Source organism: Sinocyclocheilus anshuiensis, unplaced genomic scaffold (assembly GCF_001515605.1).
Source record: "Sinocyclocheilus anshuiensis isolate Anshui unplaced genomic scaffold, SAMN03320099.WGS_v1.1 scaffold971, whole genome shotgun sequence".
In the NCBI taxonomy this organism is placed as follows: domain Eukaryota; kingdom Metazoa; phylum Chordata; class Actinopteri; order Cypriniformes; family Cyprinidae; genus Sinocyclocheilus; species Sinocyclocheilus anshuiensis.
This window is the reverse complement of record NW_015546059.1, coordinates 103,215-118,253: the sequence shown is the minus strand read 5'-3', so window position 1 is coordinate 118,253 and position 15,039 is coordinate 103,215. Positions and strand designations below refer to the sequence as shown.

The window sequence follows — 15,039 nt, the reverse complement described above, 5'->3', positions numbered from 1 at the left end:
TTGAAGTCCTGTGAGTGGGGGGATGAGAATTGACTACTGATTGTTCTAGTTTTGTCTGTGAAGAATGTGGCAAAATCCTCAGCTGTTATAGAAGTGGTGGGAGGTGGTGGAGGGGGACAGAGGAGAGAATTGAAAGTTTTGAAGAGATTACTTGTGTCTGGAGCACTGTTGATCTTGTTGTGGAAGTATGAAGATTTGGCAGTATGGACTTCAGCAGAGAAAGATGAAAGCAAAGACTGATACATACTCAGGTCTGACGGATCTTTTGATTTGTGCCATTTTCTCTCTGCTGCCCTGAGTTTGGTTCAATGCTCACGAAGAACATCGGATAACCAGGGGTTAGAAGGGGCAGCCTGTGTTGGCCTGGCGGAGAGAGGACAAATAGCGTCAAGACAAGAGGTTAAAGTAGAGCATAAAGTGTCAGTTGCTGCATTCACATCCAGCGATGAGAGATGAGTAGGTGAGGGAAGAGAGGAGGAAAGATGGGAGGGGGAAAGGGAGCATAGGTTTCGTCTAAAAGTAACTGGTATAGGAGATGGTGGTGCACAGGTAACAAAATGTAGTTTAATGTTCAAGAATCAGAATTACTTAGAATGTTATGATAATAGAGATATATAAGCCCAAACATAAAAACAAAAATACAAATATTAAAAACATTTTTTAAATGTATAAAAAAATATGTTGCTGTAGGATATGATTTTAGAAACACAATGAAGCTAAAGCCACAAGTCTACTAATGCTTCATTTGAAATTTCAGAACATAATCTCTAAAACTGTGAATTTTATGAAACATTTTCTAAGACCATGTAATGTGTGTTTTTAGAGAAGGCTAATAAAAGAAATATGGCCCCCTGTATGCTCTCCTGTAAGCTGTCTCATCATGTCTGGCCCGGCAAAATGCCCCATTCATGATTCTATTGTTCTCACTCGACGAACCTTTCACACCTCCGCCAGGTATGAGACATTATCCTCATTATTCCTTTATCATTATTATTTTGTTTTTATTCAGCCATTAGTAGCCTTTATTCTGGCATTACAAGGTTTACCAAGCCACATCGCTTCGATCCCAGTAAACATTTTAACAAGGACCTCTACAGCCCTGAATGTCAGCTGAGATCAGGACAACTAGATGAGTCCCAGAGACAGATCCCCAGTGAAGACCTTGTCTCCTAGACGGCCACCGGGACAAGAACACAGGAACCAGATGAGTCCTCTGCACAATGTGACTTTGCTGCATCCTGAAACTGAACTGCTGGTTTCGTCTGGCCAGAGGAGAACTGGCCCCCCGACTGAGCCTGGTTTCTCCAAAGGTTTTTTCCTCCATTCTGTCACCGATGGAGTTTTGGTTCCTTGCCGCTGTCACCTCTGGCTTGCTTAGTTAGAGACACTTAATTTCCAGTGATATCGTCGACTTGATTGCACAGATACTATTTAAACTGAACTGAGCTGGATGATGATATCACTGAATTCAATGATGAACTGCCTTTAACTGAAAATGTAGTGTTTACTATTGTCCTTTTGCATTATTGACACACTATTTTCCTATTTAATGCTGTAAAGTTGCTTTGACACAATCTGTATTGTTAAAAGCGCTATATAAATAAAGGTGACTTGACTTGACTTGACATGCAAATCAACTAAAAACTAGAACCAAAATAAAGCAAGCAGATACAATACCCGACTTTAAGCCACCTGAAGTGACCCACAGTCATACTTAGCTGAAGCACGGGAAGTCAAACTACCTCTGGGATATGACGCCTGCCTAGGTAACATACGCCAGTGACTTTTATAAGTCCTCAAACAGGCACCAATTGATGATGTCAAGAAAATGCCCGACCCAGCCATTCACTTCTGAAAAATACTTTCCTTACCTATCGTGCCACATAAACAAAAGAAACTCTTACTGAGGGTTTGAAAAGAAATGTCTTAGCCTTACCTAGCTTCAAAGGAAAAAGAAAAGAAAGACTAACTCTTCCCTTACTCCCTCTCTATTAAAACACAGGAGACAACATGAATCTTCAAATTAATTGGCATCCTCCTCCCTACAAATGATCTCACAATAAAAAAATTGAGCTTATAACTTAAAAAGAAACCTGGCCACACAGGCCAGCCAGGGGCGGACTTAACCAATAAGCGAGGTAAGTGGCTGGTTAGGGCCCTGGGGAATCTGATATTGGTATCAATATAAGACCTACCCCTTCAAATGGTAACTGGAAACACACGCCAAGGTTGACTATCCCAGTCACAACATCTGACTTCAAGTGTACCCAATGGAGAGGAACATAATCACACCCAATCTTGATACCACGTATTAGTACATCAGAACTGGTGTGCGAATTCTGTGAGAAGGGAAGCAACCCCTTCAGGATTAAGGACTGTTCTGAACCAGTATCTCACAAGATCACACCAGGTTGATGATCCGTGTAAGACAAGGACACAGTATGAAAGGCTGCATGGACTTATTCTTAATTACAGACATAGTTTTTTTTTTTTTTTGCTCCCCATGAGGAAAACAGCTTAAATTTTCCATAAAACATGAAAATGCAACTGTGTGTGTTTAATATAACTGAATTTACATGGGAATAAAAACACAGATACTTTCCCTCCACATGAACAGTTACTGTTCATGTCAAGCTGGCAATGATACATAAAATTAAACACTTTCCTTATTTTTTAAACATGCATCCTTATTTTGAATATCTTCTTAATCACACACGTTTGTCTAGACTATTTATCCCATTGCTTTCATTCAGATGTTCCATATATTGATTTTATTATACTGTACCACAATAATTTTTCTCATTCAGTATTAACTACTTGAACAATAAAAGAAAAGTGACTCATTCAGGAAACCACAACACTACAAACGTCATTGTTATGTTGATTCAACTTTTTTTTTTGAAGATGATCTTAATTTGAACCAATTCTAAAAATGAAACTCGTGGATGGATGCAAACAAGCATGGAAAAAAAAAACAATGAAAATCAATCTGAAATACCGGTTATATATTTTGTTTTTTCCTGGTGCTAGGGAAAAAAAACAACAACCAAAAAAACAAAAACAAAAAACACTCATTTTAATTTGCATTTTGTCAGATTTGTTTAGCAAATTAGACTTGACCTGAGAGGTGTGCTGAGAAAAGCAATTCTGGAGGTTCTATGATGTGTGAAATATATTCAGCAAGTGGCGACTTGAGCTGCTAAGAGAAACACAAATAAAAGGAGGGATTTATGGTAGAAGAGAGAGAGCAGAAGGGGAAACTCACACCCTTGTCATATCAGACCATCACAGGTATCTGGTTTATGGTCTTTAAAACACAAGATGGAGGGACACTCTTATCTGTTCTTACTTTTGGGTGAGTAAAAATGACACGCATCAGTCAGATGACGTATAATTATAGGTGCTGTTTAGCTATTCTTTATGAAAATATTTAAAGTATTGTGACGGCCTGCATAGTATCAAATGCAACATAAACTTGATCCACATCCCAGAAAGCAATGGAAATATTTTGTTTTTGTAACAGGTGTCTTTTGCAATCAGGGGAGTTCAGAAAACTTGGAAGGTAAAAAGTAGTAACTAAGGTCCCATTAGTTAACATTCATTAACTAACATTAACCAATACAGAACTTATAGTATTTATTAATCTTTGTTAATGTTGGTTAATAAAATACAACTGCTCGTAGTTAGTTCATGTAAGCGCAGATATATGAAAAATATTAACTTCACATTTTAATGTAGTAGTAAATGGAATTGAGTGTTTTGGATTGGAATTTAATATTTGAACCCAAATGGAATGTACTGAAACTTCACACATTTGAGTCTTGACCCTCTGTCTCTTTAAATGTTTTTAGAGAATGTGGCATTAAAAGGAATGGCTGTGCAGTCGACCACATATTACCACTGGGGAGCTGCAAACGCCATCGATGGCATCAGATATGCTCCAGGTGAAGCCTCATTCTGCTCCATCACATTAAACCAGCTCAACCCGTGGTGGAGGCTGGACCTGCTGGATTATTACTACATTTACAAAGTGACCATCACCAACAGAGCCGATGGCTATTCGGAGCGCATGACTGGAGTAGAGATCCGCATCGGAAACTCTCTGGAAAACAACGGCAACAACAATCCCAGGTGAAGTTATGAAAACAGTTATGATATGAACGTGTCAGGAGAACCGGATTTGAGCAGGTCAGCTGATTGTTTCGTGGTTTCTCTCTTTCTCTCTGCAGATGTGCTGTCGTCACTTCACCTGTTCCAGCAGGTGGTACTGTCAGTTTCTCTTGCGGCGGAATGGAAGGTCGTTATGTGAACATGTACACTCCTAACATCCAGACGCATCTCACGCTGTGTGAGGTGGAGGTTTATGGAGCAGGTCATTTCTGACACCTCATTCTAGACGGTCACATTAGTGAAATTTCACGTGGAAAAAAAATAGTTCCATTGTCAAAAGCGTAGAAATGTATGAAGCACAGCTCACAAAGATGTCACTTTCAAGCCCAGCATCTTTCTGTTGGTCGAATTTGCATGATCAACTTGAAGCATGCAGTGAAATCTGTGTGTGGAATTTTTTGCCCTCATGGGAATCTCCGGATCGCGCAGATTCTTATTGGAATCGTATTGGAAGTACAGTTGAGTTTTCGCGGGATGGCAGATTCCAGTCATTATAATAAAAGTTAGCAAATTTGCTGTGTTGTTCAGCAGAAAGCTGATTGGTTTCAAATTGACTTACATGTGAGTGAGCTGTGCTTCATATGTCGCTACAGTACTGAGTCTGACGATGGACATTTTTTGCCCGCAAAATTTAGCTCATGTGACCGCCGTACCACAAGTGGCCAACATAGAATCTGCACTGATTTTATTTTATTTTTTAAATTACTAATTTAATCATTGTGTTAAACTCGGCCTACATACTGCATCTGAAAGCATCGAATTAATAAAACAATAAAAATAAAAAAAACATTTGTTTATTTCTGTTTTGCATTTTTGCAGTTTATAGGAAAAAAGTTTATCTGAGGATGAAATTAACCTCCAGTGTTGACACAGCTGCAGTGAGCAACACATTTCTAGATCAGGTAAGAAACATGCAACAGATCAAAGAATTGAAATGGACAAAATCTTAAAAGATAAAACATCAAAAGAAAAATACTCCTTTCCACTTTTCAGTAGGGCTGCACGATAAATCGCATGCGATATTTAACGCCCATTTTGTCAGTAAAGCCGGTTCTGTAAGCAGCGGTAAATCTCCATCACGTGCGTGCTTTCACATGGAGCAGCATTTACTACACAGAGCCGTTGTTCACCGACAAGCTGCGCAAAACCACGATCATATTTTGCGCATGTTTTGCCCAGCTTGTCGGTGAACAACGGCTCTGTGTAGTTAATGCTGCTCCATGTGAAAGCCCGCAGGTGATGGAGATTTACCGCTGATTACAGAATGGCTTTACTGACAAGATGCGCGTTAAATATTGCATGCGATTTATCGTGCAGCCCTACTTTTCAGCAGGGGCGGTTCTGGGTCCTAAATTTGGAATCATATCTCACCAAACTATTTTGGGTTCGATGCGCAGTTTGTCCTGTGGGTGGCAGTAATGGATAAAAAAGTAAAACATTACCAGCTGCTAAATTCAAATCTGCGTTCGCTGACTGGCGCAGAGCCAGAGACAGACACGTTTTTACAGTGCTGCGCATTAAAACCAATCACACACGATTCTGTCGAGCTTATAAATGCAATAACCAAACAGAGACGTTCTGATGAGTCATCGCTGAAAGTTTTGTTCAGTGCGCGTTCGCCGACTAAATTCTGCTCTCTGGCGAATTCTCTCATCAGAAACAACAAAGTGGAGATGTGCGTACGAATGTAAGTAAGATATTAATTTCACAGTGTAAACAGCTTCAGTGATTTTAATGTGAATTTTTTTAAGTGATTTAATTCTGGCTAGACTGAAGTCAGTAGCTATATTTCCATCCAAAGATGTGAATTTAACTTATGCGCAAAACTGGAATATTGCATAAAACATTCTCGAATAAAGCACCATTTCCATCCAACGAGTCAAAGAAAACAAAATTGTCACTTCCTGATAAACTGGCACTAAATATCTCTAAGAAAACTAAGAGAAGCCACTGAATACAATAATTTTCATATGTAATAAATTACTTGCGCTTCAGAGAGAGCAGACGTAACACAATAAATGCGGTCATTGATTTTAGAGGTGGATGCCTTCTGTTTTCGGAACACAGTCATGTAAGACAGTAATTATACAGAACAGAGGCGGACTTAACCATTAGGCAAAGGTAGGCGATCGCCTTGGGCCCCAAAAGCCAAGGGCCCCCTAAAATGCTTTTTATATTCGAGATGCGGACACACAAGTGGTTGCTGTGGTGTTCATTACAACAACAACCGTCTGTGCGTCCGCGTTGAACGTGCTTCTTAGCAAAATTAGGGACCTATGATTTCCGCGATGTAGAAAATGTGGACGGAATCCCGGAATCCATTCATAAAAACGGACCCCTTAAGAATGTAATTTTTGTTAAACTTTTAATAGGCCTACATTGCTGTTAAATTAAACAAGTTTCATGATTTTAATTAATTAGACATGGTTTTTGTTACAATTAAATATAATCATCCAGAAAAATTGAATCCAGAAAATTTCAAACGAAAAAAATAAAGATTTTGGAAAAAATTAAACTTGGGCTAATTTGGGAAAAATAAAACTGATTTCATAGGGCCCTACAAATATCATGCATCTGAAGCTATAATGTAATACTAAGCAACAGTGCATATTATATAGGGCCTATTTTAATTTTTTTAAATGGCGCTCATTTGTTTTTGTGAAGGACCCAAGAAGGACCAAGCACAGTTACTTTCCACACAGCCATACTTCACGTTTGGTTCAAATAATCCTTAAGCGTGTAAATGTATAATTTCCTTCAGTTTAATTTAAATGTGTAATTAAAATAAATAAAAAATAATTTTAAAGTTTAGAATTAGCCTTGCGTTGTGTAGGCAATTGCATAGTAAAAAATTACCCCAAAGCACCCCCTAGTGTCCAACCTACTCTACTACTATTATAACCTGTTTAAATGTGAACAAGGGATCTACAACATTAAGGAAATCCTTTATTTATAACATGCACATGAAAAATCTAAAAGATTAGACACAACTATGGGACACGGTCGTGCAGCAGCGAGCATCACAACAGAGAAAGGAACCTCAAGGTTGTAAATGTGTGAAATTGTATAGGGCCCCATTCCTGTATTTTGCCTGGGGCCCCAAAATCACTAAATCCGCCCCTGATACAGAAATACTTTGATGACAGACTTTCCTCAGGCATTTCAGAACATCTCGGTTACTTGTGTAACCCTCGTTCCCTGAAGGAGGGAACGGAGACGTTACGTCAATCGTGACTGACGAATTGGGATCTCGCCCGAGAGCCCAATCACCTTCGAGTGTTAACTAAACAAGCCAATGACAGTTGGCGTGCGTGTTTCACCATGCGCACCCCGCCCCGCAGCGCGTGTATAAAAGGAGAGCGCGTGCAAACGATTGGGCTCTCGGGCGAGATCCCAATTCGTCAGTCACGACTGACATAACGTCGAACGTGACTGACTGAAAGGGAACGACCAAAACAACATATAGATGCTGTGAACGGGATCGGTCCGCTGTTTAGTCAAGTTATCTCATCTCATAGCGCAAAGTCACATGATTTTTCAATGCGCATGGTGGAATTTATTTGGTAAATGTGTTTCCATCGTAGTTTATGCGCATTTTTTCTTATCGGATAAAAATTGTATTCTACTCAGTTGTGCGAAAACATTTTTATTTTTTTTTTACATTTTTAGAATTTATGCGCATCTTGACGTTTCCATCCAGCGTTTTTTTATGCGATCATCCAAAATGCACATACAAATAGGTGGATGGAAGCGTAGCTAGTGATAACGTTTTTTGATAGGCTAATGTAAATGTTCTTTGCTGTCTTTCTGTACAATGAAAATGTTATAATTAGTAACTTAAAATGTTTTTATTAAATTCACATTAAATACAAAGTCAGTCGTATTAAAATTATTTTATGGCATTACACCCATATCTGGTATTAAAGTAAAAAGATGGGTTTTTATGTGTAGTTAATAGATTACACTATTAGGCTAATTTGCCCATCGCCCATTATAGCTCAACTAAGATAATCTATAAAGGTGCAAAATGCATTTACTTACACATATTAGAGAAATGAGAAATTTTATGACATAAATAACACGTTTGGGAACATTTCGAATAAAAAGGAAAAAATAAATAAAACATAAGCCAATATCAGTTATAAAGTGCTATCGTGGCTGCTGTGTGTCACATGACAAGCATGACGAGGCCAGTCTAGTTATACTAAATGAAACCTGCTTTAATAGCTGTTTGTGTGTTTTAGCTGCAGTCCGCTCTGGGGTTGAGTCCGGTCTCTGACGTTAAACTGTCCTGGACGAGACTCCCCTACCGTGAAGTAACACACGAGGAGAAAAGAACAACAAGGTAGGAGCATTAATCTATAATAACTGCATTAGGGTGCAGTTAATCAAATTAATCGTGATAAATCTCACTTCCACTGAAGCGCAACAGGCTCTTTAGAACCTGCTGGAGAATATGATTATCACAATATTTATGTTTTATTCACAGGACTTGTGCTGGTAAACGTTAATCTGGAACCACAGACTGAATCTTTGAAGCAGACATTCATTTATTTGTTATTTTTATAATTAATTGATCTTTGTAATTGTTTCAGCTGCTGACATTCATATTCATCTTGTCCTACATGCTTCATAAAATTGGTTTGAAATATTCTGTATAAATATGCATAAGTACTTAACTGAATGTATCAGTGTACATACAGTATGTGAATTATATTTTAATTTCATCAAGTAACACATGCTCATTTCATCAATATAGCAGTTTATCTGAAGAACAATTGAAATTACTCTGGAAAATAATGTGTTTTTTTAACCTTAAACTGCGTAAACACATTTATTTACACCAAATACACAAAATAATGGTTTTTTTAGCAACGTCATTTGACCCCTTTAATCTATAATAACTGCATTAAGGTGAAGTTATTCAAATGAATCATGATAAATCTCACTTCCACTGAAGCTCAACAGACTCTTTAGAACCTGCTGGAGAATATGATTATCACAATATTTATGTTTTATTCACAGGACTTGTGCTGATAAACGTTAATCTGGAACCACAGACTGAATCTTTCAAGCAGATGTTTATTTATTGTTCATTTTTATAATTCATTGATTTCTGTAATTGTTCCGGCTGCTGACATATTTATACTCATCTTGTCCTGCATGCTTCATAAAATTCCTTTGAAACATTCTGTATAAATATGCTAAAAAAAAGTATAAAAGTACTTAGCTGAATGAATCAATGTACATACAGTATGTGTATTATATTTTCATTTGATCAAGGAACACATGCTCATTTCATAGCAGTTTATCTGAAGGACAATTAAAATTACTCTCATTCACTGATAACTACTGACAATATAAGTATATTTATTTTACTGGGATTGTGTATCAGTTAATTTATTACAATACAATTTTAATTAAAGCAATAAGCTACTTAAAGCCTCGTGTTAAAGTGATGCTGCAGTGTGTTGTGTGATGTTCAAGAATGAATTTACTTTATGTATATTTATCCAGAACAAATTAAATGTGACCATGATTGTCTGAGTCGCCTTGTTTAAACCCTGAACACACAATATATGAATGTTACTGTGTTGACTATTAAAAAGACTTTACTAAAAGACTCTCTTTCTCTCTCTAAACTTAACATTTAACTCCTATCTGTATAATAGAAAGTTATAGTTGAGAAGACATCATGTGCTATTTATGAAGTAAATGACAAATGCCTGATCCAAGTGGTATATTAAGCAAAAGCAAGAGTGAAGATCTTACTACTGCCAGAAATATATATATAATGAAAACACACCAAATAATGTTACATCTACATCGTTTAAGCACTATTAAACCCTCTGATGCATGATGTCCACTACAATAGACAGGTCTTCAACAGCTTTTTAACATTTCCGGTTATCATGTTATATCACTACACACAATTCTATATCACTGTCCTCTTGTTTTAGCATTATTTTCTTTATGACAGCATCAAAAATCTAATTGGCTGATGAAAGTGGTGATGCATCAAGTACCACTGAAATAATTGCTGCTATTTTTTGTTTCAATACAGGCATGTGTCTTTCAAAATACATCATTTTGAGGGAATTTAGGTGAAAAAAATAATAATAATATTTTATATATATTTTATTTTTCCCCTATAACAAACTGCATAATTTTGGGAAGAACAAACTTAAGGTTTTTATTTATTTATGTATTTATTTATTTAGTTATTGTATCGTTTTATTAAAAATAAACCTTTCCTTTTCCTTCATTATAATTCATGGATCAGAGGGTTAAAAAACAGCATGTTTAGTCTGGCATCTTGCAGTAACTTTATAATGAATATAATATAATATAATAAAAATGAAACTCATGGCTGTTACTCCTCAGAGAAGCTCCAGAGATCTGCTTCAGCAGGCATCTGGAAATGAAAATCACAGAGCTTCATACGTTCCTCCTCATTAACCACATCACTGAGGGATTTTACAGAGTAGATTCACTCTAGATCGCTGGTTTTAGGAACAGACTCACCTTTTTCACGTTGAAACGAGCCAATGCACATTGGCATGCAATTATTGCATCCAGCTGCCGCTGATCACAGCATAAGTATAATAAGGCAGCAGGTGCAATGCATACCAGCTTTTCACTTCGGAGCCGAGCGACAGCGTCGTTCTGCTCAACTGTGTCTGTTCGAGAACGAGGATGCCCATTCGAAACCGAGACGTTCTCACCTCTTTAAGCACGCTGTCCGTTACTGTCGGGTCGGTCAGATTAGCAGTGGAGTTAAACGCTATCTTCATAAACGAGCGTCTAAAATAATCTAGGAGACACAATTCACTTTGAAAATGAAAAAGTAATAGGCCTAACTAGGGTAAAAGTAAACTAAAACAACCAAAAACAAACTAAAAAGATAACAAATTAATTTTAGTTTTATTATGAAACTTCTGCCTACATTAAACAGGAAAATGCCACTAGATTAGCAATAATATATTTAAAGCTGGTAACAGCACTTATGTTTTATTTATTTTTTCCTTTTTATTCGAAACATCCCCAAACGCATTAACTATATCATGAAATATATTAATCTCACTTTATAGATTATGTTGATCTAGTGGGCGATGGTCAAAGTAACCTAATAATGTAATCTATTAACTATGCATAAAAACCTTTCTGTTTACTTAATTAACAGACATGGATGTCATGCCATAACATATTTTTAATACGACTGAGTTTATTTAATGTGAATTTAGCATTGAAAGTTAATGTGAGTAAAAGCATTGCAAGTTAGGCTACTAATCATAACACTTTCATTGTACAGACAGAGAGCAAAGAACATTTAGATTATCAAAGAACATTTTCACTGACAGTCTAGTAGTTCAAGCACTCTCAAAAACTCCCATTAAAATCACTGAAGCTGTTTACACTGTGAAATTAATATCTTACAGATTCGTACACACATTTGCACGTTGTTGTTTCTGAGAGAGAATTCGCCAGAAAGAGGTATTTAGTCAGCGAGCGAGTGAAGAAAACACGGCATTTTAGCGACGACTCATCTGAACACCTCTGATTGGTCATTGCATTCATAAACTCAACAGCATCGCGTGTGATTGGTTAATGTGCAGTGCTGTAAAAACGTGTCTGTCTCCGGCTCAGCGCCAGCCAGCGAATGCAGATTTGAATTTAGCAGCTGATGATATGACGCACTGAACGTTATAATCACGCCGGTGTGATTGTATTAAATATAGAAAATATTAATCGGCTATTTTTTGTCTTTTGGAAGCTGCATTCAAAATCCACTTGGCTCAAAAATCTGAGGGGGCACGTGCCCCTCACTTTGAATGGGCATGACGCCTCTGATCAGTGATACCAGCTAATACATCAGCTTTGGAAACTCTAAAAATAGCCTACTTCAACAGAAAATTGAATAGACTTTTAAAACTAAAACAACGATACAGTGAAAACTATATTTAAAATGTAGTTTTCGCCGTTTTTATGTGTCTACAAAAGTGTCTAAGCATCTAAAAAACGAACTAAAGAATGATTTGCTGGAGTTTGATCACCTGTCTCGTATACTTCCACCTCACAAACCAAGAGGGCCTTGAAATCCAAGATAATGTATCCACGAGAGAAGACGTTTATGTACCGTCCCTCCCGATCTGAGCAGGAGTAGGTGACGCTGTTGGATGCTGAATCACTGGAGATCACGGCACAGCTACATGATGACACACACACACACACAGAATTTTACTTTATTTACGATCAACAAATAAATATATTAAATTACATAGGCGCTTTTACAGAAAATGGGAGATTATCAAGAATATCAATGATATCCTTGATGAGACCAGTGTTGGGTAAGTTACTATAAAAAAGTAATTAATTACTAGCTACTAATTACATCTTCAACAGTGTAATTCAATTACTGTACTAATTACTTTCTGTAAAAAGTAGTGCATTACATATTAGTATTACTAATTAAGCTACTTTCTAAATCCCATACTAAACTCAGTTGAACAACACAGACATGAAACTACTCTTTTAATTCTTTCAAATAAATAAATTGTTCTTGAACTGACCAAAGTTTAAAGAGAGAAGGTTAAATTAAAAACATGCAGTACATGTTTTATTGTTCTACAGTATTTAATGCAATTGCATCAGAAGTAACTGTAATTAGATTACTGAAAAATAAGAGCTTTTTTAAGTGAAAAGTAATACAATTACACTAATTAATTACTTAGTAATGCATTGCACCCAACACTGGAAAATCTTTCACAATCAGTTGAAATTTTCACACAAACGTAAAATCACATCAATAAAACAATATTGCTTAAATGTAGCGTAAAAATCATAATAAAATTAAAATGTATTTTACACAATCAGATTCCACTATTATTAAATTTGAAAACATTATAAAGTTCACTTACAAAATCTTACCAGACGTGCAAATTTGATTCTCATAATATGCATTCAATTATTCTTTTGTGATCTGGTTCCATTTTAGTTTAAGAGCTCAAAGCGGTGATGAACTTATCCTCTCTGTGGCTAATCTAATGTAATCAGTTACTAACTAAACTAAACTAAAGAAATAGGCTCACGCTGAGGTGCCTCACCTGGGATTGTCGTTTCCTTCGTCCTGCAGAGAGTTGCCGAAGCGAATCTGAAAGTCTTTCCTATTGTTTGGACAGCAGTCTTCTCTGTAGGTAACGACCACCATACTCACTCGATACGCAGCCTGAAGATCCAGCCTCCACCACGGTCTGGCCTCAACATTGGTTGCCGCACAAGAAGCAGAAAACGCTGAGATATCCTTCCCACCATCGATAGCGCGGTCCGCGGACCACTGAGCACCAGCTGTTGTCGACTGTGCAGCAGTTCCTCTTCGTGCCAGATTTTCTAGAAAAGGCAAATAGACATATGCTTGAAGTGGCTCTTTTCACTGCATTGAATTTCCATTTAAAATTAGCTTTACATTCCAGTGGAAAAGATGCGTGTGCACCTGTTTAAGGTCCCTACAGGTTTTCGCAAAATCATGATTTTGCAATGTCGTGTTTTCTGCGATCGTGCATATTTCGCCATTTTAACACATGAGTTGCTGTTTTTCTGATAAATAGATGGAAAAAAGAGCAGTCAGTACTGCTCAAATTTATTGACATGCATGCAAGAAGCATGCCTGAATGAGAGAAGAAAGCGTGGACAGTGCTTGTGCTTAATGTAAAAAAAAAAAAAAAAAAGAGTTAGCGCAAAATCCACGGTAAACGGATGTGTTTGTAATTTGCTTCTATTGTCTTAATTTTATAACAAAAAGAAGCATATGTTGCATAAAAAGTATGTGTCAAAATTCGGTAAGACACATAATAATCAAGGTGTGTGCGTGTTTTCTTTTTCTTTCTGTCACGTATGACTGTTGTACATCTAAAGTCATACAATATTGTAAACGTGTGATCCTAGTTATTAAAAAAAATTGCAAAATTCGGGAAAAAGAAAAAAAAAACATTGTGAATTCTTGGTGGGACTACAATTTTGGAACTAAATCTGACAAAAAAAAATTTGGGGACATGGGCACGTCCTCATTTATAAAAATGATATATAGCTTAAATGAATTACATACATTGTTGTTTTCGTTGTAAAAAACAGAAAGGTTATTTAGTTAACTGTTGCTAAGTAGTCTAAATGTATAACGTGTGTGCGTGCATGTGAAAATAAATAAATAGACAAATAATAAACAGGTGCATCAAAAAGTTGCTCTACCTTTAGCGCCCTCTGCCTGCTCCTGAACAGAAAACAGCCCTGTCCAAAAGATATTTAATAAGATCAATATAAGAAACAAACGTATGTTAAAGGCAAATAAGCATCCAAATTATGTTGCATTTGTTTTGTAAAGCAGTCAATGCCAGATTCATGTGATTGATGTATGCAAACGGTGATTTCCCTATTTATAAACAGGCATGAAAAAGGGGGCAAAGATAAATGTGTTTATAAAAATGACTGAATGAGTTTATTTGAACTATATAGTATATAAACTTTAATATCTTCAGCAAAATCATACAAATCCGATTATTTGAATTGCATTGTTTTGACTTCAATAATGAAAGTCTTATTTACCAAATAATAACAGCCAGCACTGGATGGTTCCCATCATCTCACAGAGAAGCCCTTATCAAATATTCCTCTGTAATGTTGGGGGAAAACAAAGATATGAAATACGACAGAGATTATGACAAATAAAGTGACAGTCTTTTAATGTCAGGGAGAGGAACATTGCTGTAAAATCTCAGTCTCCTGACAGCTTCAGTAATGACTGAGGGCCATTTGTTAATGTTTTACATGTCAGTTAAGCCACAAGATCATAGATTTTCATTTTAAACTAATTAAAAA

General features: G+C 36.6%; 1 protein-coding gene and 1 long non-coding RNA gene across 2 annotated transcripts; one reads left to right on the top strand and one right to left on the bottom strand.

Annotated features, from left to right (window-relative positions):
- Positions 1-3,296: 3,296 nt before the first annotated feature.
- LOC107699374 (fucolectin-5-like) lies at positions 3,297-4,383 on the top strand. Its single transcript, XM_016500614.1, has 4 exons — positions 3,297-3,355; positions 3,524-3,562; positions 3,852-4,131; positions 4,230-4,383. The coding sequence occupies exons 1-4, from the start codon at positions 3,322-3,324 to the stop codon at positions 4,381-4,383; spliced, it is 507 nt and encodes a 168-aa protein (XP_016356100.1). The 5' UTR covers positions 3,297-3,321.
- A 6,537-nt stretch (positions 4,384-10,920) lies between these two features.
- LOC107699389 (uncharacterized) lies at positions 10,921-13,344 on the bottom strand. The gene is made up of 3 exons (XR_001635456.1): positions 13,275-13,344; positions 12,225-12,376; positions 10,921-10,984 (listed from the first exon to the last, which is right to left on the bottom strand). It is a non-coding gene; the product is annotated as an uncharacterized LOC107699389 (long non-coding RNA).
- Between the last annotated feature and the right edge of the window lie 1,695 nt (positions 13,345-15,039).

What these genes read in the sequence shown, in the direction of transcription:
- LOC107699374 (XM_016500614.1), top strand. Translation starts at nt 3,322, where the DNA reads ATGGAGGGACACTCTTATCTGTTCTTACTTTTGG. An exon ending in TTATCTGTTCTTACTTTTGG is followed by an intron (nt 3,356 to 3,523) that starts GTGAGTAAAAAT and finishes TTTTTGTAACAG; the next exon opens with GTGTCTTTTGCAATCAGGGG. An exon ending in AACGGCAACAACAATCCCAG is followed by an intron (nt 4,132 to 4,229) that starts GTGAAGTTATGA and finishes TTCTCTCTGCAG; the next exon opens with ATGTGCTGTCGTCACTTCAC.